Source organism: Mus caroli, unplaced genomic scaffold (genome assembly GCF_978045245.1).
Source record: "Mus caroli unplaced genomic scaffold, Mus_caroli_1 scaffold_11, whole genome shotgun sequence".
In the NCBI taxonomy this organism is placed as follows: Eukaryota; Metazoa; Chordata; class Mammalia; order Rodentia; family Muridae; genus Mus; species Mus caroli.
The window spans coordinates 105,499,936-105,527,933 of record NW_028227266.1 but is presented as its reverse complement, the minus strand read 5'-3'; the positions used below and the strand labels follow the sequence as shown (position 1 = coordinate 105,527,933).

The 27,998-nt window shown below is 52.1% G+C and overlaps 1 protein-coding gene across 3 annotated transcripts; it reads left to right on the top strand.

Moving 5' to 3' along the window:
- The first annotated feature begins 30 nt into the window (after nt 1-30).
- On the top strand, nt 31-26,979 carry Tex264 (testis expressed 264, ER-phagy receptor). 3 transcript variants are annotated; one of them, XM_021172381.3, is made up of 6 exons: nt 31-162; nt 1,025-1,091; nt 3,602-3,897; nt 11,846-12,067; nt 23,208-23,376; nt 26,420-26,979. In XM_021172381.3, the coding sequence occupies exons 3-6, from the start codon at nt 3,640-3,642 to the stop codon at nt 26,698-26,700; spliced, it is 930 nt and encodes a 309-aa protein (XP_021028040.1). In that variant the 5' UTR covers nt 31-162; nt 1,025-1,091; nt 3,602-3,639; the 3' UTR covers nt 26,701-26,979. The 3 variants fall into 3 exon arrangements, with proteins under 3 accessions (XP_021028040.1, XP_021028039.1, XP_021028038.1); XM_021172380.3 differs by having other exon boundaries at nt 64-362; XM_021172379.3 differs by lacking the exon at nt 31-162 and adding an exon at nt 381-765.
- Nucleotides 26,980-27,998: the final 1,019 nt, after the last annotated feature.

The window sequence follows — 27,998 nt, the reverse complement described above, 5'->3', positions numbered from 1 at the left end:
CAGGCCTCCGCCCTCCAAATCTGGAGCGCACGCGCCCACAGCCACGGTCACGTCCCGCCGCGAAAGGGGCGGAGCGAGCGTGAGGGGCAAGCGCACACAGGCTCCAAGACTGAGCCCCATCTTCCTCCGGCGCCCGTCCGCGTCCGTGGGGCCGCCGCTGAGGTGAGGGCGGGGCCAGAGGCGAGGCGTTCCCGACCGAGTGTCTGCCGGGGCTCCCCCTCATCCCCTCCCGCCTGCTCCCCGCGGCCTGAGCGGCCCACTGCCCCGCGTCTGACTCACTGCTGGCCCAGACTGCTTCCCGGGCCTGAAAGCGACGGGGAGGCGGTCCTGACCTCTCGGCGTGGATCCTGCCTCGGTGCTGGGTGCGGGAACGTCCCGGGTCCGTGGGACTAGAGGGGAACGGGCGGGGCTCTCACCTTTCAGCAGCGCTGCCTGCGGCCGCGCGTTGCGTCGCCGCTCCAAACTTTAGCGTGTCTGAAGTTGCAGAGGTGCAGGAGGCCGTGAGGCGAGCCGGGGCGGCTGGAAGCAGACAGCACGAAGCGGCGACCCCAAGCCCCCCACCCCCCTCCCGGCTGCTAGCACCCAAGTTCGCCGGCGCAGGTCCCTTTAAGGGCCCGGCCCTCCGCCGAGCGCACGTGAGAGCGGCCTCCGGAAGCCTGCGCCGCGTCTCTACTCCGACGCTTGCGGGCCAAGGAAGTCATCTCTACCCTGCACCTCTGACGTTAGTGGAAACTGAGGCCCAAGAGAGGGCACACGCTGCCCAAGGTCAGCAGCAGGGGTTGCGTTGGCGCTAAGTGTGGTAGTCGGGCCCAGTGAAAATCATAGGCATGACGTTGTGAAGCTGGACTTGGCCTGATTCCCCCACCCCCACCCCCCGCACCGCGCGCGATTTGAGGGTGAGGTTGGCGCGTTTGTAGATGGGTCCCCGTTCTGTGGGCTTTCCCTGGAATAGGGTTACTCAGGGCCTGCTTTGCTCACTGCCTGTGTCTAGGGCTGGGATGACTGTTCCTTTCTGCCCCACTAGCGCCGGAGTACTGGAGCCCTGCTGGACTGGACGCTATGAGTTGCTAAAAGTGAGCCTGGCTTTTTCGGTGAGCCTTCCCATCCCCTGTCCTCGCCTTTCTCTGTTGGGTGTGGGGAAATTTACCTTACTTCTTCCTTGGCTGACCAAAGCTCTGGGGATGGGCAGAAACATAGCCCCACTTTTCTGAACAGTTTGCGAAGTGGAAGGAAGACACAGGTTGGGAGCTAAGTTCCCTTAAACAGAAGTGTGTGGCAGTGCTTGTCACTCCCAAGACAGGCTATGGCCTAGATATTGAGAGCTTCTAGCCTTGAGATCAGCGAGAGCCAAAAGATGAAGTTCCCTTTTGGAAACCAGAGGAGGGAAAAACTGTCAGTGAACGGCGGTTAGACTGTTTGGGTTCCCATGGCCTGTGTTTTGGTCCAGGTGGCTCAGTGTAATACCTGTGTGACCTTGGACAAGCATCTTGACCTCCAACCACTTATTTCCTTCTTAGATTCTTTTTGAGGATTAGTGAAATAGGTGAGTTTCAGGGTTCAGACAGTGCCTAGCCTATATCAAGAATGAGTGGAAGCTTTGGTATCATCATTATCAGAGAAGAATGAAACCAACCGGAGGTGGGATGAGTAGGGCAGAGAGAGCAAACAGAGAAGATAATGAAGCTTACAGGCAGACCTACAGGGTGCATGAGGAGACCAGTGGGAGTGTCCTGACACCAGAGTTGGCTTCTTGGTAAAGCCAGTTCTGTGTGCTCATTGACTCCAAAAACAGACTTTAGCATATCTTACACTCAGAACCTTCATATAGCAGTAGAGCTAAGTTTTCTGTAGGGCTAAATAAAGCATTGTCTTTTCAGCTCTAAAACCTTTTACTTTTTGTTTTTGTTTTTCGAGACGGTTTCTCTGTGTAGCCCTGGATATCCTGGCACTCATTCTGTAGACTAGGCTGGTCTCGAACCCGAAATCCGTCTGCCTCTGCCTCCAGAGTGCTAGGATTAAAGCTACGTGCCACCACTGCCTGGCTTAACCATTTACTTTTTAAATGGAACTTTTGTTTGTTTGTTTGTTTTGTGGGTTTTTTGTTGTTGTTGTTGTTAAATTGGCTTTTCGAGACAGGGTTTCTATGTGTAGCCCTGGCTGTCCTGGTACTCACTCTGTAGACCAGGCTGGCCTTGAGCTCAGAAATCCACCTGCCTCTGCCTCCCGAGTGCTGGGATTAAAGGCGTGTGCCACCATGCCCGGCTATGGAATTTTTTTTTTTTACACTTAATTTTGTGTGTGCGTGTTCAGGTGGGTGTTTTACCTGCATATGTGTCTGTGTATCACCTGCATGCCTGAAGCCTGTGGTGTTGGATGCTCTGGAATTAGAGTTACAGACAATTGTTAGCTACCATGTAGGTGCTAGGAAATGAACCTGAGTCCTCTGGAAGAGCAGCCAGTGTTGTTTACTGCTGACCCATCTCCCCAGCCCCTTAAAAAATATGTTGGTGGTGTGCAGGGTCAGGGAATAACTTAAGGGAATGGTGTGGGGGTCTCTCCTGCCCCACCCTGTGTGGGAACTCAGGCACCCTTACCTGCTGTCCCGCAGCTCCTTAAGGAGGAATTTTAAATACCTAGAGTAAGAATGTTTTCCTGGTGATGTTTATATTTCTCTTTTCTTTTTAACTGTTCTGTGTGCTCTGACCCTGGGCTACTCAGATGACACCCTCTGGAAGAGCCGGCCTAGAATGTTTCACACTGACTTCCCTGGTAATCCTGGGCTTACTCCTTTAGACTCTCTCTGTCTCTGTCACTAGGAGTAACTCCGACTCATCCCTCTCTTGTGTTTCCACTTTTCACGGCCTTTTCTTCTTACTCCCTTGTTTCTAGTCTTTGTGGGCTGGCAAATGTGGAATGAAACTTATTAGCATTGGTGGTTCAAGTCATGGAAGCCCAGGTTGAACTTTGTTCTTGCCTCTCTCGGGCTGTTTTGATCTGGTCTCCTGTAGTTTTGGATAGCTACACTGTTGGAAAGAGAGGTCCCTAGAGACCAAATGGGGCCAAAAACAAAAACAAAAACAAACAAACAAAAAAACCCTCATGAATTCTCTTCCTGTGGCTCATTTCTCCCTGAGGTTTCGTTCCTTACCCTTACAGCACACTGTGTGTTAATCAGTGTCTGAGCCCCACACCTGTCAGGTGTCTCTCTCTCTCTCTTTCTCTCTCTCTCTCTCTCTCTCTCTTGGCAGTAGTTCATGAGGCTTGAGGGTGTTGGACTGGCAGTGTGGTTCAACTACAGGAAGGAAGAGGCAAAGGAGGGGGATATTTCCTCTTTGGTCAGGGCCTGGAGTATGACTCAGTTTCCCCAGGTATGAACAGGGCTGCTAGTACCAGGCAGAGCTGTGCCAGGAGCTTCAGTGACTGTGATTAAGAAATAAAGAGGCTTGTGGCTTCAGTCATCTTTTGTAGTTCCCTTCTAGGTCACTGTGTGTAAATACCTGTGGCCCCTCCCCATCCTGGGCCAGAGCACTAAGGCAGGACTGGCAGGCAGGCCGGATTAGAGCAGGCTACCAGCCTCCTCTCCCTTCTGTCTCCTTTGCAGCTGCCTTGGGGTGCTAAGAGGGAGTCCCAGAAAGAACCATGCCGGATCTCCTACTACTGGGCCTGATTGGGGCCCTGACGCTGCTGTTGCTGCTGACGCTGCTGGCCTTTGCTGGTTATTCAGGACTGCTGACTGGGGTGACAGTGAGTGCTGGATCACCCCCAATCCGCAACATAACTATGGCCTACAAGTTCCACGTGGGGTCCTATGGTGACACTGGGCACCTTTTCACAGAGAGCTGCAGCATCTCTCCCAAGCTCCGTTCCATCGCTGTCTACTATGACAACCCCCATACGGTAAGGAGCCTCCATGGGCTTCTGCCTCTTTGACAGGGCCTGTTGGGGTAGGAGAGCTTTGACTTTCTGAGTAAGGACAGGGGAATCTGAGCTAGCCTTGCAGTTACCTTCTCTCAAAGCTTAAAGCCCCATGCAGATTTAACTACTGTGTGTAGGCATCCTGAGGCTTTGCACTTGTCCACATCTGTGCCCCTTGGCTCACGTCTATTCAAGGATGTCCGACACAGTAGACCCTAGCTTCTGTCTGGACCCTGTCTTTTGCTGTCCTTTCTTCTATCTCCATTTGAGGCCATGCTCTTAGGCCATGCCAACCAGAATCTGCCCGTTCTCTAGAGTTAAGTCCTTTTTGTCTACTTTTCATTTCTCAGCTCATGCCAGGGCTATGGGCTCTTGAGGACTGAGAGGCAGTTTCTGGGCATGAGGCTTGGAATCCCACCTCTCTGGGAGGCTGCTCTCCCACCCAGTGGCAGGCTTTTTCGTAGACTTCAAGCTACCTGTTGGGAGAGGGCCAAGCAAGCGAAGCCAAATGAGCTACTCAGGAAGCCCGAGGATGCTGGGGTCAGAGAGCAAATCCAGCCTCACTGGGATCTAGTAGGCGTCTGGATGTACTCAAGCCTACAGTGAGTCAGGGCTTGCCAATGTAGTCTCCTGCTGTGCTATGGGGTGGTGCTGCCCACAGCTGGCTGGGCCGGCAGCTCTGCCAAGGGCTGTTCAGCCTCAATTTTTGAGCCATGCCAAACTAAGCCCTGGGGAATTTTTATTTGGACTCCTCAGCCTGGATTTTCTTTGCCTGGAAAGCTCAAATGAACAAACCCTATAGACTACCTGCAGACAGGCCTCACTGGGACACAAGCACTAGGTGAAATAAATAAGGGTATCCTGCTTCTCCCTCTCAGCCGGATCCTGCCCTGCGCCTGCACTCTGGACATGAGTCAGCTCCATGAAGATGATTTCGCAACAAGACCCTGGACTCAAGTGTCCAGAGAAGTTTGAGTTGGGGGTTTTGGAAGCCTTCGGGGAAAATTCAGAGAAGAGAGTCCTCAGAGTATATATAGCCGTAAAGCTGGGAGTCTGGGCTCTGGTTATGTCTCATTACTTTTTGCTGTGTGATCTTAGGCACGTCACAACTTTTCTGTTTTATCTCTGCAACATCCTGAGAAAATGCTTACTTGCTTCATAAATAGGCTGGCAAGGATTCGCGTCAGTAATAGACATGAGACATGCACCCCAGCACATGGCTCTCAACAGGTGTTTAACAGGAAAGGGTGGTGAATCTCTCATGACTGACCTGCAGTGGACATCCGGTCAGCCTAGAAGAAGAGTGAAGAGGCTAAAGTGGCCACTTAGACTCTGCACTTCCCTAATTCAATCCCTCCAGAAGATACCCACAAGAGCAGGCTTTTACCCTGGCATGCACTTGGGGTGGCACAGCGACACTTGGGACTCTTTGTGCTCCTGAGCTAGATATTGTCTTGTCCAGTGGCAAAGGCCTAGGGAATCGTGAACTCCCAGGATCCAGGGGTTCACGCCCATCTATCTGACCACTTGGTCCTCATTCTGGTACTGTAGTAGGTATAATAGGTGGGGGAGGAGACGGGTGAAGAGAGCATGAGTGAGGTACTAACCTGTTTTGCTTTAGTCAAATAGTTAAGTCCTGGCTCTGCTTGACACCGGGCACTGTGGAGTCCACGAGGTATAGTTGCTGAACACGTAGGCTGCAAAACTACTTGGGATGAAGGTTTCAGGAACCTGGAGGTACTAGAGATGAGATCCTGTTTCCTTCCTTAGAAAAGTTGAGAAACCGTGTTTGTCACTTCCTAACTGCCTCTACTATCAGTGGCCGTCTTGGATGTAGATATGGGGAAAGAGGATATAGGCTGACCTCTTGGGTATATACCACCTCAAATCCTCCTGTAAACACAGTACAACAGGAGTCAGATGGTCTCCGCTGTGAGTGTGGGCGGGAAGTGATGCTCTTTCAGGTAGAACAGTGGGTAGTTAGATTAGAGATTGGCTTTTAGATGTTGTTCACTCTGCTGAGGTGTGAACTGACAGCTCCCTAGACATGACCGTTCCTAGTCCAAGCTATGCAGGGGGAGGATGGTTCCTGAGAGAGTCTTAGGGAAGTTCCACTTTGTTTGATATGGGTCTGGACAGTAGCAGAAGCAGCAACACCCTCAAGGCAGGACAGTAGCCTTTGCTGTAAGTTCTTTCATATCATTTGCCACTTGAGCCCCGAGTCCTGGAATCTTGCATGGGAAGGAACTATGAGTTCTGAGCAGTCAGTTTCTGTGAGGCAGGAGGAGGGATTCCGTTCTGACTTGACCCCAAACATGGAGGCAGCGTGTCAGGAAGTGAACCAGCCTGGACATAGATCCCAGGTCTTGCTCTCTCATCGTTGGCCAACGGTCATGGAGTACAGGCCGTTTCCTCTTCAAGGAAGCTGGTGGGTAGGAGTGAGCTCTTGAGGCCGAAGCCTGCTTTCCACAGCTAATGGTTTACACATAGCTAATGGTTCACACTACCTCCCGCTAGAGAATGGTCCTGGCCGGCAAGCAGTGTTGTGCCTCATCCCTGTTTCTAAGTTGGATACTGGAGAGTTGAAAACTGACTTAAGCCTCCTCTGCTGAGATGAATTCCTCTGGGAGCCTTTTGTGGTGGAGGGAAGTGAAGGACTGGGAGGACCCTGCACACCTCACTTCTTCCCGACTACTGTGGCCCGCGCACATAGGTCCTTGCAGCTAGGTGCTGTCAGCATTCCTGTACGTCTGCCCTATCTGCCGCTCCTGCTCCTGTCCCACCTCCCACAGCTCCTCCTCCGCTGTTTGCTACGTCTGCACCCTGCCCAGCTACCACCGTGGGAGGTGAGGGTGTGGTAGCTAGTTGTGTTTACCTGGCCTGGGCAAGAGGGGGTCTGCTGCTCACAGTTACTACCAAGCACTGTGCTTTTCCTCCCAGGCGTGGAGCGATGGAGGAATGGGTGGCATTCGGAGCTTACAGAATACTCTCCCTCTCTCTTTCCATCAGTCCACTGAGAATGAAGGCCTAGAACGAGCAAGTCTAGGCCTGAGAGCTTTAAGAGTTCTGCACCCCGTCCTCACTACTCAGTGGGGTTTAGGGTAGCTTCTCTTACGGCATGTAGGTCAGGGGGAACCGGGAAGGACAATGAGGTGGTTTCCCAGGGCTGACCTCCTCAACAGAGAAGTGGAAATCCGAGCTGGGTTGCTGTTTCCTGAGGGCCCAGGCTGTCCCTACTCTGATTTACCTGAGGATGTTTTCTGCCAGGTGCAGCCAGACTATTGCTCTGTGGTAAGTTAAACGTGGGAGAGATCTCGCAAGGTGAGCTCCTCTGCCCAGCAGAGATGCCCTTGGGAGGTGGAGTGAGGGGAGGACTCTGGAGTCACCCTCCTAGGTCTGAGTCAGAGCTCCAGCTGCTTCCCTGCATGTGATTCTGTGTGAGTCACTTGGCCTCTTGGTGAGTGTGTCTCGTGTATCAAACAGGGGTGAAAGAATCCTTCCGATCTTGGGCCCTTTTTCTTTTTGAGGGGCTGAATAATTTACCCAGGGCCTTGTTCATGCTTAATACATCTCCCCCCCCACACCCCCCACACACACGCCCCATCCCAGACTTTAATTTTGTGGCATCAGCTTGATGAGCCTAAGGCCCAATGCTTGGCTCCTGGTAGGTACATAGTGCATTTGACAGCAGCCCTGTCTGTGAGCCTTGTACCACCGAGCTTTTATGCCTTCAGGAGCACTTCAGGGGGCCTGAGTCTGAGGAGACGCAGTGCAGGGAAAGGCTGTTGTGTCTTCATCACTGGAACTGACTTCTTAAATCCCCAGGTGATTGCGGGTTGGATGTTGCAATTTCCGAGCTTGTCTGCTTAGGTTTGAACCCTGACCCCAGCACTGCCTCCCTGTGTGACATTTGCTAACGTGGTATCCTGGGCCTCAGGAACAAGGTCGAGGAGAACATTTGGGTTTGGTGTGTGGAAAGCAGCAAGTGGTAAGGCCTGGTCAGGTGCCCGCTCTCAGGAGGGTATGCTTCTGAGAGTAGGAGGAAGGCTCCTAAGGAGCTAAAGGTGGGGTCGCCCAGAAAGCCCCAGAACCTCTTTTAGAGTTGATATCCCAATGACTCCTTCCCTCCTGAGTATGAACCTTACCCTCTGGCTTGGTTGTCGGCATCAGCCCATATTCCATCTGGTTGCTACCCCGTGTTCCTTCACATACCAGGGGAGTTGAACACATGGCATGAAGTGTTGAGCTGTACACCAGGTCTGGGTAAAGGAGGCCCAGTATACATCTGTAATCGGCAGATGCAGTCCTCTGGGCTTGGACTACTAGATCATAACTTACTCCTATTGACTGTATAGGTTGTGGGCTTGCAGTTGGCCGTCTCTACTGAACCCAGTGGGCCAGCTGACATAATTTCTCTTTTCTGAATCCTTAAAGATATCAATCTTGTCCTGTTCCTACACTTCTGAGGTCTTTGCCAGGCAGTACCATCAAGAAGAACTTCTTCACAGTGACCTGATGGTTGTCAGAGACCTACCTCTCTGGTAGGGGCAGCGGGCTAGCCTCAAGATGGACTCATGCCTGAAAGATCCAGTTTCCAAGAAACTGCCCTCTAGTACTGGGCTGAGGAGGCTGGATACCTTGAAAGAGATGTGCTGAAGCCTGGCATGCCCCTGCCTCTTCCTTGTTAGTCTTGGTTTTCCTGGGTGGGCTTTTCTTTCTTCAGAGTGGTGGTGGTCCCACCACTGTCCTGTCTTTCTAATATGGATCCAGGCTGGTGCAGTTCTGGCCCAGCTTTTGCTGGTCACAGGGACTCCAAAGAAATGTCTGATGTAAGAAGAAGTAGACAAATAAGAGGTGTAGGCTTTTGTCTTGGACTGAAGCACTGCTATTGGACCAGCTTTGCCACTTCCTGGATTATCTTCATAGCTGTCATATCTCCTTGCTGACCTAGTTCTACAGATTTCTAGCTCTGGCATTGCTTGTACTGCTCAGCAGGTGGTAGGATTGCTGTGCTCGGGAGGGGACAAATAATGACCTAACTGTGGAGTTGGGAGAGACTGAGTCAGAGAGAGTTCTTGTGTTCCATTCCACATTATTCTGATTACACTGGAGAGGAACACTTCCCTTTTGCCAGGTTATTTGATTGTGGGCGGAGTTTGTGTGAGCAGCTGTGTTCATGCCCGCACCATTGTTCCACATACCTGAGGAATTTTCTTTGTAGTATCCTAGACTTCTCTGTGAGGCCTGGCGTGGTGGGGGAGAAATGAGAAGGCTCCATTGCAGTGCAGTAGAAGACCTGTACCCTTAGTGTATATTTAGGGTCAGAGGGGAGGCGTAGCTCCCAAGAGAATATCAAAAGGCTTTGAGGAGAGGAATTGAGCGGAGTCTTAGAGGATGGACTAGAGTTTTCCAAAAGAAGACTCACATAGGTCGAAGAGGAACATTTAAGGCAGAGGAAGTAGCTTACGCAAAGGCAGGCAGGCAGCATGGGACGACGTGGCATGTTTGGCTGCAAATAGCTCCATGTGGGTGTATATGGGGGTGTGGTGGGAGAAAAGACTGGCAAGGTGGGCTGGGCCAGAGCAGGGTTCTGCCCCTCCCTCTGCCACGCACTCAGTGGCTGCTGGCCAGCCCATCTGGGTCCTAGCCCTGCTGATGACTGACTGGTCCTGAAGTGAATTGAGTGTCACACCTGGCCTGATTGGTTTAGTTTTGCCATAGATGGGAGCTGTGAGTCATTGAGAGGTTCTCATTGTGTGTTCAGACATCTTCCAGAGTCAGAAGAGCGTTGAGTTGGTCGTTCCATGGGACCTGCTGAGGGGTTAACGAGGAGAGATCAAGTGGCAAGTGACCTAACACCCATTTTTCCCTCTAACCTTTGTTAACATTTTTTTTCTACCCTCTCTCCCACCTGGCATGCCATACGTACATACAGTCACTTGGCCAGTCCAGACCTGTGGATGGGAACTTCCTTGCCTGTATGACCATTGCCTTCCTTAGGGTGTAAGTGGTGCAGGTGCACCATCTAGAGACAAGACGTGGTACTGCAGCAGTGACATGTTTGAGTAGGATGGCAGTAACTTGAGAAGGACAAGACAGCAGAATCTAGGAAAAGTTTCAGAAGAGGAAAGGTGGTACAAAGTCTCACTGAACCTGACGGATGGGATGATGGTGGGGAAGGTCTGTCTTCAGAGTTAGAGTAGGTGGGCATTCTAGGTCACCTAGTCAAGGGACTGCTGTTGGGACCATGTTATTGCTACGAATAGCCAAACGTGGTTATGGGGCATTTCATTAATGTCAAGCCTTTGTGAGCTATCTCTTCTAACATGAAAGGCCTGTAAGGAAATATCAGGGAATTGTGCTCTGAGAAGCCAGGGGAAGGACTTGGGCGGGATCACATGACTCAGGTTTCACTCCTGGCCGACCTTGTAGCTATGGTTATAAACATTACATTATATTGCCTATCTCTAAAACTCCTTTAAGTTCTGCCTGCTGTCATTTGTCCAAGGAAGCAACGCAGTCAGAACCTTGAAAGTTGGCTATCCCCCTAGGGTCTGTTTAGAGGTCAGAGCCTGGAACAGGTCTCCCACGTTCCCCCCCAAAATGATTCTAAGGCAGGATAGATTGCCAGAGTAGAGGGAGTGGGTCAGGGCTGGGAAAGGCCCACAGATTAGTGGCAGGTGTGAGCGGGGCTGGAGGGGGGAGGTAGGGACCCCTGTGTGAGAGTGACTGTGGTGCTGAGGAAGTGCTCAGGAAAGGAAATGAGTGCAGGTAGGGAGTGTGCTGTCACATCAGAGGGCGGTGGGCCCGGCTGGGGAAGGATTGAATGGTGCAGAGTTAAGGTCCAGATCTGTGGTGAATGTCCTGGATTTAGGAACAACCTTTCCCTAGGCGCCTAGTCCAAGAGCTGTACATAGATGGTAGGAAAATAGACCTGGGAGACAGAGGTTGGACAGGCTGTCACCATCTGCTGGCAGAAGTGAGTCCTAGGAAGTGTTGGAAACTCAAAACTCAACTGTCTCTGGTTGAGCCATGGACAGAGGATCAGGAGAGATGTAGAACAGGAATTACATTTGTTAGGGGCTGGGAGACATGGGGAGGGGGACCAAGAGTTTGGAGTAAAATCAGGAAGGGATTTAGAAAGTAGACACGTTTTATGGGGAAAGGACCAGAGCCCTTGTGATGGTGACTGTCTCTATCTGTGAACCTAGAGGGGATTTCGGATTAAATTTTTATCTCACATCCCTGTCTTCTCCAGCAAATGCTAAATCCCTGCCCCAGGCTCTGTCCTGTGTGTTCTACTGTGTATGCTCACACACACTTGTATTTATGGGCAGCCAAGAAAGAAGGCTGTTACAGGCTTTCCCCTTTGTTCCCATTACTCAGTTCCACTGCCTTGCTTTCCGTGATCTCTCTGTTAGTGAAGCTTGCACCTCTGGGGGGTAGGAGGGAAATAGCTAATTGGACTGTGCTGAGTCCAGATCTTAGGATCAGCTCTCTGCAGTTCTACTGGATGCCCTCTTGAGGCTGGGACCCACAGAAGGTAACATAAGGAGGTCCCTCAGCAGAGCTGCTGATTAATGGGCTGTGTAGAGGGTGATAGCTCAGATAGCTCTTTGTTCTTCCCTCCCCAGGGCTCCTGAGGGTGGAGACCAAGTCTTGCCTTGTCTTTCTTGCTTTTTTTTTTTTTCCCACCATGACTCTTGGGTTGCATTTGCAGCTTGGCTTGTTTGCTGAAAGAATTGAAGGAATAAATGAGAGTCCCACAACAGGATGCATATACACAAGCCATAGTTGATTTTAGTACGGAAATACCAGCTTCATCCTGGGATCTGGAGCTCTGGTTCGTCAAGGACTGGATTAGCCCAGGAGCAGAGGACCTTTGGTCTGAAGGCCTCCATCCTCTGCATGACTCTGCCTCCCTCCACAGGTGCCTCCTGAGAAGTGCCGCTGTGCAGTCGGCAGCATCCTGAGTGAGGGGGAGGAGTCGCCCTCACCTGAGCTCATCCACCTCTATCAGAAATTTGGCTTCAAGATATTCTCCTTCCCAGCACCTAGCCATGTGGTCATAGCTACCTTCCCTTACACCACCCCCATATCCATCTGGCTGGCTGCCCGCCGAGTCCATCCTGCCTTGGATACCTACATCAAGGTGAGACATAGGTATAGCGTGTGGAGGGTGGACACTCGGGTCCCTTGGGTGGGAACTGAGAGGAATACACCTGGTTTGGAGAGAGCAGCTCTCTAAGGCCCTCATGGATCAGTCACCAGGGTGGCTAGGCTGTATGGCAGAGACTTTTGACATCTCTTTCAGATGCTTAAGACCTTGGGGTTAGACCATCTCCAAGGGCTTGTTCAGAACCCTGGTGTGGTCACATTGACTCTGTCTTTGTCTTCACCCTGCCCCTCTCTTCCTTGAGGCCTAAAGAGCTCTCAGTGGCCATGTGTCAACCTGGCCTTGATGCTACCTTTGACAGTGTGCCCCCCCTCCCTACCCCCAGGACTTGAACAGCCATGGCAGGCCTCGCCTCCTTCATTTCTGACCTGGAAGGGAGTAATGTTGGCAACACAGCCTGTCTGTAGGAAGAGATTGGATTGGGGGGGGGGGTCTCTGTGTCTACAAGAGTTCTGAAACCTTGTCCTGTTTATACCACTTCTTTAGATACTTGACAACCCGAGAGCTAAGGAAAGGGTTGCATGTATAGGGTCCCTAGATCCAGTCCAGCACTAAAAGCCGACCTAACAACCAGTCGGTATTCAGTTGAAGCCTTCTCTTGAAGATGGGCCACCCCGTTCCCGGGCATGGGCTATGGGGCTGTGAATGTCCTGAGGAGGCAGTCGGATCTGAGGGGAAAGACCCACAGGTTAGACTGACACTTCTTGGTGGTTGACACTCCTTCCCTCAGACACATTGGGTTGACAGAATTACTTTGTTTAGGCCATAAGACACTGAAGTCAGTAACTTTAGCAACGCAGAACCAGCACAGAGGTTAACACTATATTTTGTGGTAAAACTGTCAGGCTAAAGCTGGGAGAGATGGTGTGGGGTGTTACAGAGGCTGTGTCCTTTCTTACGGTAGTTGAAAGCATAGCGTTGCTTCCCACTGAACTGAGGAATCTAAAAGAGGCCCCTGGTTTTCAACAAAACTGGTTCTGTGACTAACAGTGGTGCTGCTTGCTGACTGCATGTGCTGTGGGAACGGCTGAGAAGCAGTGGTGTCTGTGGTGGTGTAGGTTAGAGGCTGTGGAAGACAGGGTAAGTTTTCCTTTGTGAGCTGGAAGATGGTCCCCGGAGCACTGCTAGAGAGGGTGTGCTTCGGGTCCAAGTTAGACTGGAGGTCTCATATGGTGGCAGGAAGTGAGACACAGATGTTCTAGCCCCACTCTGCATGGGACCCCGGGGGTCACTGTTCATTGCACTCGAGGGAGAGCTGATGTAGTGTTTTCCTTCTTGTCTTTGTCATCTCCAGTCTTGATGGCTAATCTGGAAGAACATCTTCAGGGAGATACTTCCTGGGTTCCAGACCTCAGAACAGGCTGTGTGGCATGGGGTATGGTGGCAAGCGACTCAGCCACCAAAGCTTTTTCCTGGCTTCGGGGGTTTATTTTTAGACACCTTTGTCCAAATTTCCCGGCCTCTGACTGCTTCACAAGTTGGCTGGTTTTGACGTCATCTCTTTGATGAAAGCCCTTTCTCTCCCCTCCCCTCCTGTGGGAGCCTGTTAGCTGTGCTCTGGGCTCTGTTTTACTGGGGTGGGGGCAGGAATAAAAAGCCAGAGGTTTAGGGCAGTGTGAGGGTCATCCCTGTCCTGTGTTTAGCCAGACTTTGGTTTCTGGAGAACTAAAATGAAGGGAAGATGAAGAAGAGCCTGGTTGGCCATAACCTATAATCTACAGGAGGTGGCCCTGTGCCTCTCGGAACAGAGAGTAAGGCTGCCTCCCACCCCTGCCTCTTCCCACTGCCCTGTGGTCAGGGAAGGCTATTAATGAGACTCCAGCACTTAGGATTCTCCCAGCCCCAGCTGACTATTGTTGACTTTGTGTATACACACACACACACACACACACACACCCTACACGTCCCCCTCCTTCCCCCTCTCTGTGAATATGGGATTGCTATAAATGTTCTTCAGATGAAGTGACAGCAGCCATCAGCACTCTTTCCTGAGGAATGAGGAGGGCTTATCTGATCACGTTGCCAAAATAGGGGAGGATTGACTTGACAGTCTCACGTGCTGCTGCAGAAGCTGGGGTGGGACATTGGAGGTCTCATGGGACAGCAAAGGACTTGAGGGTCACTACAAGGAGCCTAAAGAGAAGGTCCCCTGGTTTCTGGAAGGGATGGCTGTAACCCATCTTTGTGATCTGTGTGACAGCCTCTGGCTCTCTGGCCAGCCTTCCTCAGATTGACAACCTACTAGACACCTCCAGACTGAGCACTCTGGGACAGCCTAGGCAAGGGCTGCCTGAGTACCACTGGCCATCTATGTATATAAAGGATGTCCCAGCTTGGCTAGGCTGTGCTCTCTGGGACAGGAAGAAACTGCCCCTTCTGTCCCAGGCAGGAGACAGCTTCAAGCAGCTACAGGAGGAAACTGAACTTCCTTCAAATTTTAAGACTACAGAAGAGCTATGATCTAGATATGAGGGTAGAGCAATGGTGATATCCCCAAGTTCACCTCAGGGTAGATCCAGTCAGAATGGTAGAAATAGGGGTCCTGTGTGTGGGATTGCATATGAAAGGTCCTAGCATGGGCCATAGCTCGTGCCTGACTTAAGCAGTTGATTGGGATCATTGAGAGGATTAAACTGGCCTGAACGAGCCATCTGACTACCCTGCCCCATGCTATTCCCCCTTCAGCAAGGTTCAGAATCTATTCCATAAACCCCCTTCTCTAGGGTCTTTTATATCCAAAAGTTATTTTTAAAAATTACATAAGTACCTTCTCCCAAGTTTAGGGAAACAGAGTGTTGTTCACACAATGGCTGGAAGTAGGCAGGCCCCAGAAACCACGTGGTCATTTCACTATAGTATTAGAAAGAGAGCTACAGGAGGAGTTGCCAAAGAAGGTGGTGTCCTTATGAGGGGGACCATGGAGGCCGAGACCTAGGACAGCTGGATTGACTGGTAGCTCTGACAGGGGCTTAGAGTAGGAAGGAAGCCATACTTCTCACACTGCTCTGTGGTGGGAGCTAAAGACTCTGCTGAGGTGCCCTGTGGCTGGCAGCTTAGACCTCTCCTGTTTCAACTGTAATAGCAATGCCTAAAGGTTCTTTAATCCAGCTGGTGTCTTAGCCTTTTGTTCAGAAGAGGATTTCTGAGCCTCAACTGGTTTGTAAACTTCTGTACTAGTTGAACCCTTGGGAAGATCCCCCTCTGCCCCTGCCAGATGCAGGATTATTCTGGATTCTGAAGATGCTGCATAGCTCAGTGTAGGCAGAACAGAGGACAGCATTTGTTTCTGGAGAAGCATCACTCTGATTGGAGACTGGAGCTGAGTGGATGCCTTAGGGGCTTCGGGTTGGGGGTCTGATGGAGCAGAGACAACAGAACTTTTAAGTGGTGGGTGCTTGTTTGACCGGCGAGAGGATCTCAGGAGCAGCGGCACAGTGAGGTGCTTGTGAACGTGAGTCAGCCTGATGAACTGGATGGCGCTTACAGCAGCCCACTCAGGCTCCGAACCCTGTATTTGTGTCCTCTTAGCCTGCCTCGTCATGTCTGAGGTAGTGAGTGAGTGGGGCTGGGTCTAGAACATGAGTGGAGAGATATTAGGTCCTGGCTGTGGGAATCCAGATGAGGGAGCCCGGTGGGAAATTTGAGATCTGGTCATTCTCCCTCCCTCCCTCCCTCCCTCTCCCTCCCTCTCCCTCCCTCTCCCTCCCTCTCCCTCTCCCTCTCCCTCTCCCTCTCCCTCTCCCTCTCCCTCTCCCTCTCCCTCTCCCTGTCCCTCTCCCTGTCCCTCTCCATGTCCCTCTCCCTCCCCCTCCCCCTCCCCCTCCCCCTCTCCCTCTCCCTCTCCCTCTCCCTCTCCCTCTCCCTCTCCCTCTCCCTCTCCCTCTCCTTCTCCCTCTCTCCTTTGCTACCACCTTGGCCCAGCTAACGTGATTAGGTTCTTAGCTTCACTTTAATAAGGAGCTAGGCCCAGCGTGGAGCATGTGCTTAGCACACAGAGACCATCTCCTTCCCTAGCACCAGCAATCAAAGGGAAGGTGGAGGCCCTCTTGACATTTTGCTTGGTCTCTTATTCAGGATTATTTGCCGACCCTTCCTCTGGATGGGGATTGGTTAGAAGATAATCATGGAAGTCTTGAGAGATGCCAGAGGCCCAGAGAAGGGGAGGTTACCTAAGGTCAGGGGATGAAGTAGTGGCTGCATCCAGGCATGAGTGGAGGTGGAACCAAGAGGCAGAAGAGTTGTGAGTTTGGGCTATACTTGGAATGGTGCCATGGTGGGTCTGACAGGACAGGAACTCGTACCAGCTTGAAGCTCGGTCTCCAGCACTGATTGTTACTGTGGAGCCCGAGGGTGCTGCTCTGTCTTCCCATTTTCCCAGCAGGCACTCATTAATGGCGGTCTTGCAGCTGCTCAGGCAGGAAGCAGCTGCTCCAGGCACCCGATTGGGTTTGATCTCCTCATCTCGGTGAGATGGAGGCTGCTTCGTTCCTGGGCTTCTCTCACTGGGTCTCTAGAGCCAGGTCAGCCAGCAGAGCCACAACCTGCTAATTGGCCTGTGCCTGCACGGAGAGGAGGGTGCTCTTGGTAGCCCAGGACATTGGGTTAGATGACGAGCCCCTAGAGTCTTTCTCATTCCCATCGTCGGGAGCTTAGCTATGTCTGGGGGGTAGGAAGGAGAGGGGAGGAATAGGCTCACAGAGAAGCACAGGCAGCCATTTTGGCATGGTAGTAAGGATAGGCCATGTTGTTTAGGGGGAAGACCCTTCCAGAAGAGACATTAGAATCCACTTGAGGCTAGAGTGCCCAGGTGGAGCACCAGACTTTATACCCCAAAGATTGGGTGGGTCCTGCAAGTACCAGGGAGCCACAGGTGTTATCTGAGTTTCTGCCACCATGCCAAGGGATATGTCTTCTGAATGACAGTGTGCAGGCTGGGTTCAGAGCCGGGCACTTGAGTGCTAGCAGATGAGAAGGGATAACTGGATAGTTAGTGAGAGAAGCAGAACTTATCTGGGAATAGTAGTGACTCTTTAGTCCTAGATGACCAAGCCAAAAAGTAAAAGAAAACCTTCCCACATGCAAAGGCTTTACTCCTGGCGTCCCTCAGGGAACTGTTTGTGGAGACTGAGGTATACAGGGACCATGGGGCACCAGACCTCTCCCTCTTCGGGCTCTCTGGGTTTACCCTTTTCCACTCCCCTAGGACTGAAAGCACAAAAGCCAGCCTTTGCTGGGGTGGGATGCGAGCCAGCACTCTGGAGATACCTACCTGGGCACTGTAGTTTGGCAGTCCTGTGGGACTAGGGACTGAGGCTGTCTGGATGGCACTGCTCATATGGACCATTACCAGTTCAGAGAAAACACCTTTCCTAGGCAGATGGACCTTACCAAGGAAAAATTCTGTTACTCTTCTCAAGAAAATTTGGGATTTTGGACTGGGGGGGTGGGGGGAGACAGGATTCAGAGGAAAGAACTTTTTCATAGAACAGAATGAGTGTGCCCTTTGATGACACCCCCAGATAAGGAGAAGCTACATGTCTAACAAGGCTTGTAGGAAGGGTGTCTCTGAGAGCTAGAGAGAGGTCAGAGTGCCAGTTGGCACTGGGAAATCAGGGCTGCCTTTCTCTTCCCCTCTCTCGTTTTCTCTGCCCCACTTACCCATCCATCCTTCCCCTTTGGTTTCCTGACTCTGGCTCCTGGGTGCTTGGCTTCATGGCCCCATGTGCACTGAGCAGCCAAACAGGGCTCCAGGCCCTTCACTGCATAAACACTACTGCATCTTGGAGACCTGGTGAGCTATATGTAAGCTCTGGTATTAGGGTTATCATTAGGAGCATCCAATCTGGAAGGTAGAGCCATGGTATCCTGTGGCTAAATGCCCATGGGCTACTCACTTCCAGGCTCCCTGGATTCTGCTCTCCTTCCACAGGGCCCAGAAAGTCTAGTGCAGAGCTCAGCTAGGCTTTCATATTGGCCATGTGTGCCCGGGTGGAAGGAAAGGCTGGATGTGGCCGCAAGTCCAAGGCTTACCAGTCCACCCAGATACCAGGACATATGAGGACCTATGACCCAGATACCTGCTTCCAAGGAATCCTAATTTCCCTGCTCCTCAGTCACTAGCACATCCTGATGGCTAACTGGTATGGAGCACCCGCTCCGTGAGCCACCTAGGAAGCTAGGGTCTGGGTGGCACCAGGGAGAGGAGCAGAAGTGTAAATTGTGTGGCAAGCTGCCGGCTCTGAGGTGAAAATGAAAAGTCTTCAGGCAACAGCAGCAGTAGGCACAGCAGCCTGGGGTGCCAGGCACAGCACCCCACCTCCCCACCTCACTCCTTCACACTCCCCCCCCCCCCCCCCTGCAGTCTTCCCCAGGCTCCTGCTCAGGCCTGGCCTTGCCCGCCCAGCTCCTCTGTCATCCGGCTACGGGGCTGGCCCTGAGACAAACCTAATTCTAAGAAGGTCTTGGTGTTTGCTCCTGTTGTTTTTCTAGTTTGTTGACTGGCACACAAAGAAGTGGGCCATCCTTCAGTGACCTCTGTGATATTGATGTTCACGGCAGGCTCATCCAGCATTCATTCTTTTGTGGTTTTCCACATTTGCAGTGCTTTTAAATAACAGGGTTTTTGTCTTTCCTAGTTCCCACTTCTCTTGAAACTGTTTACTCTTCTTTATCTTATAATTGGAGACCCTGAGGCCCAGAAGGAACCACTCATTTGTTAGTAGCTAGGCTAAGATCTCAATACCTATATGGGGCTTTCTTGGCTACTCTGTCCCTTCTCTCCCCTTCCTGACTGTCTTTTTTGTTTGTGCTTTTCCAGGCTTTGGATAGGTAGAGTGAGGAGGGACAGGGAGGAAGGAAGAAGGTGCTCTTCTAACTTCTCAGTAGGCTCTCCTGGCTGGTCTTAGGGTTCCCCAGGACATGACAAAAAGGTTTAGGTTCCAGGCTAGAAACTATTCCGAGGTCTGGTGGAGATGAGAGGGGAGTGTGGAGAGGGAAGTCGACGGAAGTTCCTGGGCAGCATAATCACAACTGTGCTGTCTTCTAGCTGTCTTCTAGCTGTAGCCTCCTGCTGTGCCTTCCCCCCCCCCCCCCCCAGCACTCTGCACATGTACTGCAGACCGGCTGCCTGAGGGACCTCCAGGGTCTGAGCCCCCAGTTGCGAGGACCGCTGTGTGCAGGCGGGAGCCTGCCTATCGGTGTCTATGTAATTAAAAATGAGCACGCATCACTTCCCCCAGTGAGGAGAAGCCCCCACCTCGGGTGAGATGCAACAGCTGCTGGCTGGCTGTTTGGCTGCTTGGTTGTCCAGCTTGGCACAGACAGAGGGGTAAGACTGGTCAGCAGTGGGTGAGCAAAGAGACCCAGGGAAGCAAGAGGTAAGAAGGATGCATCAGGCAAACTTACTCTTTGTGGGCCTGGAGCATAAGTGAGAGATGTGTGACATAGTCCTTGGCCTGTACCCATGGCTCCCCCGTTTGCAGCATTTGCCACCTAGCTCTAAGCATATCCAGCCCTTGAGCACCCCACAGGTGGGATTCTCCTTCTGTTTCTACCCTGGCCTAGCTGCTTCTGTCCCTTGCCCTTCCACACCTCTAACTAAAACCAGTAACACACAGGCTGATGTTCTGAAAGCAAAACACAAAATAAAGATTGTTCAGGTCCTCCCTCTTACCTCCCTACCCCTGAATTCAGAAAGATCTACCTGTGGGTCCTGGCAGAACATATTGGCCGATCATACCAGCCCAGACCCTTGTGGGAGCCCTGGGTAGTGTGGGCAGATACTTAACTCTTCCCAAGAGGACTTAAGCTGAGGTGAAGAGTAAGCTCCCAAGGTAGCTGAGGTGACCCTCAGGACTGTTGCCTTGTGTGGAAAGTTGCTCTGTCTTTTGTCTCCCAGCACTTGTGGGTAGGTAGTCTGTGTTAGTGGAGGGTGGCACGATGGGAGGAGATGCTCTGAGAAGTGATGTTTCCCTTTCTTATTTCCAACTCTGGACAGCCCAGGTTGGAGAAAAGGCCTGGGGGTGTGTCTAAATGGCTGATACTCCTGAATCCAGTTTCTCACAGTTCTTGCTAAAACCTTTTCGTGATTGGCTGACTTCTCCCATAAGGTGGAGTAGGCTGTGGAGAGAATCTGATGGTCCGTGTGTGTGTAAATGAGCTGCTCTAGGTGAGAGTTCGTCAGATAAACAACAGCCCCATGGCCAGGAAAGGTTATTGCTTCTGCCTACCTTTGGCTTCTTGGGCTGTGGTATTTCAGGGCTGATTGGGGTTTCAGGCCTATCCAGGCTTCCTTTTCCAGCTATACCAGGCTCTTGTGGCATTGAGCTGGTGTCCTTGGCCATTGGCAGTCTGTTCTCCAAGGGCTCCCTGGGGCTAGCTGAGGGAGAGGCAGCTGGCCTCACCTTCCTCCAATGGTTTTCCAATATTTCCTGGCTCATCGACATGCTGTTTGGGCAGCAGCTCCTGCTGTGCAGTGAGGACCCAGGAGCCAGCCCATGGCTATCCTCTTCTTTCCCTAGAGGCTGCACCTGGCTAGAAAGGGAAAGGCTCATTCTCTGCCTGACCACTCAGGGAGGGGCATATGCTGGCTCTGCCCCAGTGCTCTTTATCCCTAGTTCCCATTAGACTCCTACATGATGGACAGAGCACAGAGCGGAAAGTAGTCTCCTGGGAAAGACTACAGGGATGGCGGTAAGCCCCTTCCCTGCCCAAGGGCTAACAGAGAAGTCTTATCCTTTTGCCTTCTTATTGCCCCTTCTCTGCCGCTCCTGAGTCTGAATCTTGACAGGATCCAGAACGTGTTATAATGATTTGGGGTTGAGCAGGCAATGGGATTTTAATTAGCTTCATGCTTCCCTCCAGTAGGGAGGGCCAGGTCTGAGCAGGCCTGGGCAGTTAGTGCTCTGCCCCCTGTGTAGGAGGCTGCGGAGAGGTAGGGGTGGGCAGAGAACTGCAGCTGGGCCACAGTTTGCTCCTCTCCATCCTCTGTCTCCCCCTTCCCTCTGTTCTCCCGATGGCTTTGAGATGAAGGCGATGGCAAGGATGGAGGATGCAGTTTCCATGGTAACAGGCTGTCCACAGCCAGGCAACTTCAGAGCTGGGCTCTCCGGAGGAGGCAGATGCGCAGAGCAGCCACAGAGCTGCCTGCCAATGAGGGGGCTGGCAGAACAGGTGGCACAGGGTGGCTGCCTGGTGCTGCCCACCCTGATGCCCAGCCTAGAAAAGAGGGTGGAAAGAGCACTACCCCCTCTTTCTTATTACTGTCAGACTCTTCCAGAAGGAAAGGTTGGAGGTACCATGAGTTTGGTAAGGGTCAGGGCTGGGGCATGAGCCTCATTGTCTCTGGAATCTGGATGGCCACAGACTTTACTGTTGGTCCTGAGATGGCCATTGGTCATTGATGCTACCACTTGGACCTTTTAAATGTTTAGTGTCTGATGATGTTGGTGAATGACATGCTCTGACTGTATTTGGGGACCCTTCATCCTTCTTAACTGCTAATCATCTTCTGAGAGCCCCCGTGGCTTTGGCAGCCTGGCCCAGATTGTTGAATGGAGCTCAGGTTTGGCAGATACCTGTCCTCAGGTGCTGGCTTTGGAAGGGTCCCAGAGCCTAGTAGCACCTACTTTTTTGCAGTGTGATCTGTCCCCTGACAGTACATTGTCCTCAGGCTCCTCCTGAGAACTAGAGCTCTAGTAAGCATGTCCAGAAACAAAGGCAGCCATCTAAAACAAGACAAAAACCCAGAAGGTATATCTAGCGATGGCATGAGCCTGGCTGTGGAGAAGGCCTGGAGAGTAACCAGACTGGCGTGAAAGACTGGAGTCAAAACTAGTAAAAATAATGACTTTATTTCTCTGACCTTAGACACGGTGGGGCTAGGGTGTGGTCCTCTGTGTTTGAATGCATGGATACTCAGGAGGAAAGGCTTTGCCTGGGTTACTAGTGGAGATGGAATCTGAGCTGCTGCTGACATAGGATGGGCCATCTACCTCCATCTGGCCTCCTGGATATACTCTCTCTCTCTCTAGCTGGCACTGAGGGCCCTAGCTGGGTCTTCCTTCCAGACTTCTTATCCCTTCATTTTCCTTCCATGGGCTCTTTTTAATTGGAAGACTTTCCTCAACCCTTGGGTTGGCCAAGCAGGCAGACAAGTGGAGTCCTGGAGTGGCTTCTCCGAGCCAGGCGATAAGTCTCTCATTACTGTTAAGTGGAAGGCTCATTTTAGAGCTCACGGTGAGAGTTTGGCAGGTGCTATAAATAGCCATGTTGTGAAGGTTAGCGGGTGAGCAGTGACAGGGCAGGGGCCTCACAGTTGTCTTGGTGGGTAATTGTGCCATCACAGGAGAGGGAGGGCAGATCCTACACTGAGAGATGTTTGCTCCCTGTTCTGGCTGTTCCTGCCTGCCCAAGGGTAGCTCTGGCCTGGGTCTGCTGCTTTGATGCACTAGGGGGGGAAGAAGTAATGGTCTGTGTCCAGGGAAAGGGGAGTGGAATGCCTGTCAGAACTGGGGGACCATTAGGTAATATTGAGTGTCACCTCATGTCCCCCCAGCTCAGATTATGCTTCTTCCTCTGAGAGAAACACTGGGGTTGGGTGTAAAGAAGTACAGGAGCCATATTTGATAGTTTCAAAATTTGACATAGACCTAGCCATGGGAATGGGCTAAACGCAGTTTGTGGTAGTGCATATATAGATAGGGTCCAGAGGCCTCAGGTTCAGGACTACTGCCCTCACCTGATTTCTATGTGTCATTGTCTAGGGGAGAGACCGAATCGGGCTATAAAGTTGTAGGATAAAACGTCAGACCTCGGCTTAAGTGTCTAAGGCCATAGTTCATACGGTTCCTGCCCTCTGCTCTGGGAGACTAGCTCTTTAGTCCTGGACAGACACACACAGGATTAGCAGGGCCAGAGTCATCTTTACTGAGTCTGAACCTCCTGAGTGTCCATGCACTGAAGCACAGAGGACCAACCCTAGCCCTGGTGCTTCAGAGGTCAGCAATATAGAGCTGACCTTCCAGAAAGACTAGGCAGCAGGCACTTCCCCCAGGTTCCCCTGGGGCAAGTTGGTCAGGACCCTATAGTGCTTATATTCATTTTGCAACACTGGTAGGAGCGGAAGCTGTGTGCTCACCCTCGCCTGGAGATCTACCAGCAAGACAAGATCCATTTCATGTGCCCACTGGCACGGCAAGGAGATTTCTACGTGCCAGAGGTGAAGGAGACAGAGCGGAAATGCCGGGAGCTTGCGGAGGCCACTGACACCCAGACGGATGGCACAGGTACCAAAGGTGGAGGAAGTAGGGTAGACCTATAGCTGCCTGGAGTCCCTCCCTCGTCTGCACATCTAAGGACATAGTTAAGGAGGCTCCTCTGCCAAAGCTAGCCTTGTAGGTAGATACTACTTGGCAAAGAAAGGAAGGTGGCCTCACACCAGGACCCACATACAGAATTGCCTATTGCCAGACATGCACCTCCACATAGATAATAGATTCACACCTATTCTCCAGGTAACACCACCCTGTCTGAATTCCCTTCAGATGTTAACAGGAACACTTAGTATCCTAGGCATCTCTGGGTGGAAGGCATCTGGGCAGGGCTCATCAGGAAGTGACACTGGACTATGTCTGAAGATAAGAGAGGAAACAAGATGCCACAAAAGTCAGCCCATGCTGGTAGCTAAAATGCCCAGGGTTAGGCCCACAAACCACTTGCCTGTTTTCACCACCTTGCCATAATCTTGTGTTGAGACCCATGGGCAAGGAACCCTGTGGGTAACATGCCAGGTAATCCTAGGGGCCCCAACTTTTGACTGTTCTTTTATGTGACTCAGAAAGTCTAGGGATGGTACAGGGCTGTGGGAAAAGAACTACCCTCCTTTACTTCCCTGGGAGTCTTTCTGCCTGTCCAGTCTTCAGCAGCCAAGGTCACTCTAGAGAGACATGTGTTGGCCGGGGCTGATGCAGGCAGGGCACTGGGAGGCGGTCTCTTCTCCCTTGGGGCTAGTGTCCAACATAGTTAACTTCATCTGCCACTTAATCACCTCTGTGGGATACTGCTCCTTTCTGCTTAGTAGTGCCCGGCAGATACTCTTGGTGCCCCTACTGTGGGCACTGGACATGACACAAGGTCAGCAAGCACAGGCAGCCCCCAGAGGCAAAAGGAGGTGTGCCTTGACCTTCGGGCAACCTTTCTCTGCTTCCTGCCTTCTTGGCCCACCCACCCAGTTCCCTTCCTTCCCAAACACTGCCTGCCAGGAGTGTTAACGGACGGCTTGGCTCTCACTCCAAACAGCTGGCTGCAGCCACAGCTCCCGCACCCCTCAGGTCCTCGGTCTGTCCTCCCCTCAGCCTGCCCGCCTCCTCCCCACTGTGGGTGCTGTGGGATCTGCCCACTTCTGACAGAGGCTGTCCTGACTCTCAGGGCAGCCACTCGCCAGGTGCATGCCACTTACAGTGTAATGCATGGTGGGTGCCTGGCCACCCAAGGCTCGGCCTGTCCCTCCTTGCCTCCCTGCTGGGCCTCTGACTTGGACTGGGAGGTGAAAGGGGTGATTAGCCGCCTTGTGCCTGTTATTACATTGATGTATTATTTAGCTCCACAGAAGCGATGAATATTTGATCTCCTTGCATTGGCTGTTGGCAGAGGAAAAGAGAGGAGCTGGGTAAAGGTGGTAGCTTCACATCCCCTGCCCAGAGCCCTGGGGATTTAGGTGCTCCTTTCCTTCCTGGGTCCTCTTTCTAGGGGCACAGGCTTGACAAAAGGACCTCCTTCTGTAGGGCTGTAGGCTGCCGTTTCTCTGCCTTGAAGAGCTCCTTTGTAAGTAGAGTCCAACTGTTCCCAACAGCCATCTTCATCTGATGTTTTGAGCCTGGGCTGAAAGGAGGCACTCCTGGGCTCTAATCCTCTGATTAATCTTAGCCCAGGAGTGGGAAGGGAAGACCCTATATCCAAGGGTCTCGGGTGAGCCATTAGGTGGGTGAGTAGATAGAACATGACAATAATGGGGTCAGGGAAAAACTACCCCCATCCTTTATGCCTTTCAGACCTGCAGCCCTTGGTGGATGGGTGAGGACCTAGAGCCCTGCCCCAGAGTCAGCGGGATTACCCATAACTCCCTGCTCTTCTGGTGTGCTTCTACTGTGGGAGGTGTACCAGAGGCCACTGCAGAAGGAGAGCATAGGGCCAGCAGTCCTACACTTGCAGGGCTCATCTCACCTTTGCTCAGATGGCAGAATAGGTTAGCATAACAGAGCTGCCCTACCCCCTGCTAAGTAAGGCTCAAGGGACAGATAGCTCTATCCAGTGCAAATACCAAGCAGTCCCCAAATTGCTCCCCTGGAGGCAGGAGCTGGGAAAGGCAGCCCACCCTCACTCCATGATGTCGAACAGATTTGACAGCTGTCCCTCTTTACTTGTGCTTCAGATGATACATGGGCTATCTCCAGATCTAGAGTCCTGCACATAGTAGGTCCTCCTCACCACCTTCCACCTGCAATCAGTGCCTCTGGTTTGTAGAGATGGCCAAGGGACAAGTCCTGGGCAGGGTATGCAAAGGAGCACTTACTTGTAAGACACACTAGGGTAGAAGGCAGATTAGAGAGTGCCAACGGTTGGAGTGGGCACTTGGTGGGTTGACCCAGGCACGTTAGGAGAAAATCCTTAAAATGCATAATCCTAGCTCTCTCCTTTTGTCTGGTTGAGTGTTTCTTAGGATTTCTTCATCCTCTTGCTTCAACTTCTTTATATGGGGTACAGTGTGATAAGGGGCAGGAGCCAGCTGATGTCCTGAATATCATGGCTCCTTGTGGAGGTCTTAGGGGGGGTGGGGAGCATGGACTGGAGATGAGTCCTCTTGGTCCTTTCTTCAGCCCTCCTGCCTCTTGGGCAATGCTTTGTAGCTGTCCCTGGACAAACCACTCTCAAGCCTGAAAATGAATGGTGTTTGGATCTCCTTTGTTCTACCTCAGCTCCTCACCCTGGGGCTGAGTGGCCCTTAATGGATGTGGGGGTCGGGGTCAGTGGCTTTGTGGAAATGCAAGGAGCTGGAGGTAATCTAGGGTAAGAGAGAAGTGCGCAGCCAGCTGCTCCTCTCTGTCTCCTGCCCTGCACACTCCCTTGGCTCTCTCAGTGCAGCCCTAGTCAGGGCAGAGGGCAGAGGGCAGCCGGAATGGGCCTCCTGAGCCGGCGCGGCTGTATTATTCATGAGTAGACTCTTCATGCTCAGTTCCTGGGCTGGTGGGAGAGCCCTTGCTGTGGCCCTGAAGGAAGGGACAGTTAGTGTGTGGTAGTTGACTAACCTGTGCTCTCTTGTTCTGGCCACAGGAGCTGATACAAGTGATACAAGTTCTGTGAGCCTGGATGTTCGCCCTGGCAGCCGGGAGACTTCAGCCACCACACTTTCTCCTGGGGCAGGCAACCGTGGCTGGGACGACGGTGACAACCGCAGCGAGCACAGCTACAGTGAATCGGGTGCCAGTGGCTCGTCCTTTGAGGAGCTGGACCTGGAGGGCGAGGGACCCTTGGGAGAACCCCGACTGAACCCTGAAGCCAAGCTTCTGGGGCCCCCTCGGGAGCTCAGCACCCCTGAGAGGGGTGAGGAGTAATGATAAGCCCTCAACCCTCCTGAGGTGCATCGGCTAAGGGACTGAGCAAACTCTCCAGCCCTTTTTCCTTAACCTGCCTAGCTTGGGCTGGGAGTACCAGGAGCCTGAGTTGTCCTGCTCCAAGCCTAAACCTCCTTCCTCACTGCCCTTTTGGCTCCCAGGGCCAAAGGAGCCAGAGACTGTTATCTGCACCAGCCTCCTGGGCTGCCAACTTTGCAGACTCTTATTGGAGCTTCCAGAACCCAGAATAAAGTGAATTACTTTCTTGTTTCACCTGGATTTGAGTTGGTTTTTGTCTGTCGTATCTTGGGGAGTCTTTGTGGATAGACTGGGAATGGACAGGATCTCCCATGTCCAAAAAGACTATGCCTGAGTTCTCCAATCAGAGGGATATTAGAGGACCTTCATTCCCTGCCCTGTCACCCCAGTGGAAAGTCACCCTGCATTGCAGTAGCCCCAGGGGCTTTCCTTGCTGCTGGATAGCAGAGTACCCTCCAGGTCTCAGGAACAGGGAACTCACAGGTTCTTTGCATCCAAGAGCTACCTTTGAGTCTGCAGCTTCAGTGTACCTGTGCTCCCGCTGGGACCTCCCCATAAGGTGAAGACATCCATGCTGGTCCTGCCCAGTGCCCTTGTTCCTAGGCATGTTCACATATACTGTGGGTGAGGCTGGGTCCATGTGAACTTCAGAATGTGACTGTAGTTGGGCATGGCTGTTAGTGTGTAGATGGTTGGCTATGTGCGTATGTTGCTGTTCTGTGTGTATGGTTGCATTTATAGCGCTATGTGGAGCTAGCCAGATGGAACCATTTATGTGGGTTCGGTATATAGACAGCTGTGTGTGGCTGTGTGTGTATGTATAAAGTTGTGTGTTTTACTGTGTCTCCATGTATAAAGCTATGATTGTAGCTGTGTATCCATGATTACAGCTTTGTTGGGGTGGGCATGTTTGTGTGGCTGTGTGGCCAAGTCCATGTGTACAATTGTATATATATGTCCGTGTATACACAGGCTTTTGGTTGTCCACATGGATGGTTATGGCTGTGTTTAAATATGTGTAGCTGTGTACATGTTAACAGCTATGCCTGTTTGGTGAAATACGTCCTCCTGTGCCCAGCCAGGAGAGGTGTCTGCATGGCTGAGTGTTGTACATCTGTTCTGCAGTGGGATAATGCAGCTTGCTTGCTGCAGGCCATGTGACAGGTTTCTGGTGCTGCTGCTGTGGACATCCACATCTGTGTACAAAGCCCTGTGTCTTTGGTGAGGCCGCCTTGGTGAGTGGGCTGGAAGTATGGCTA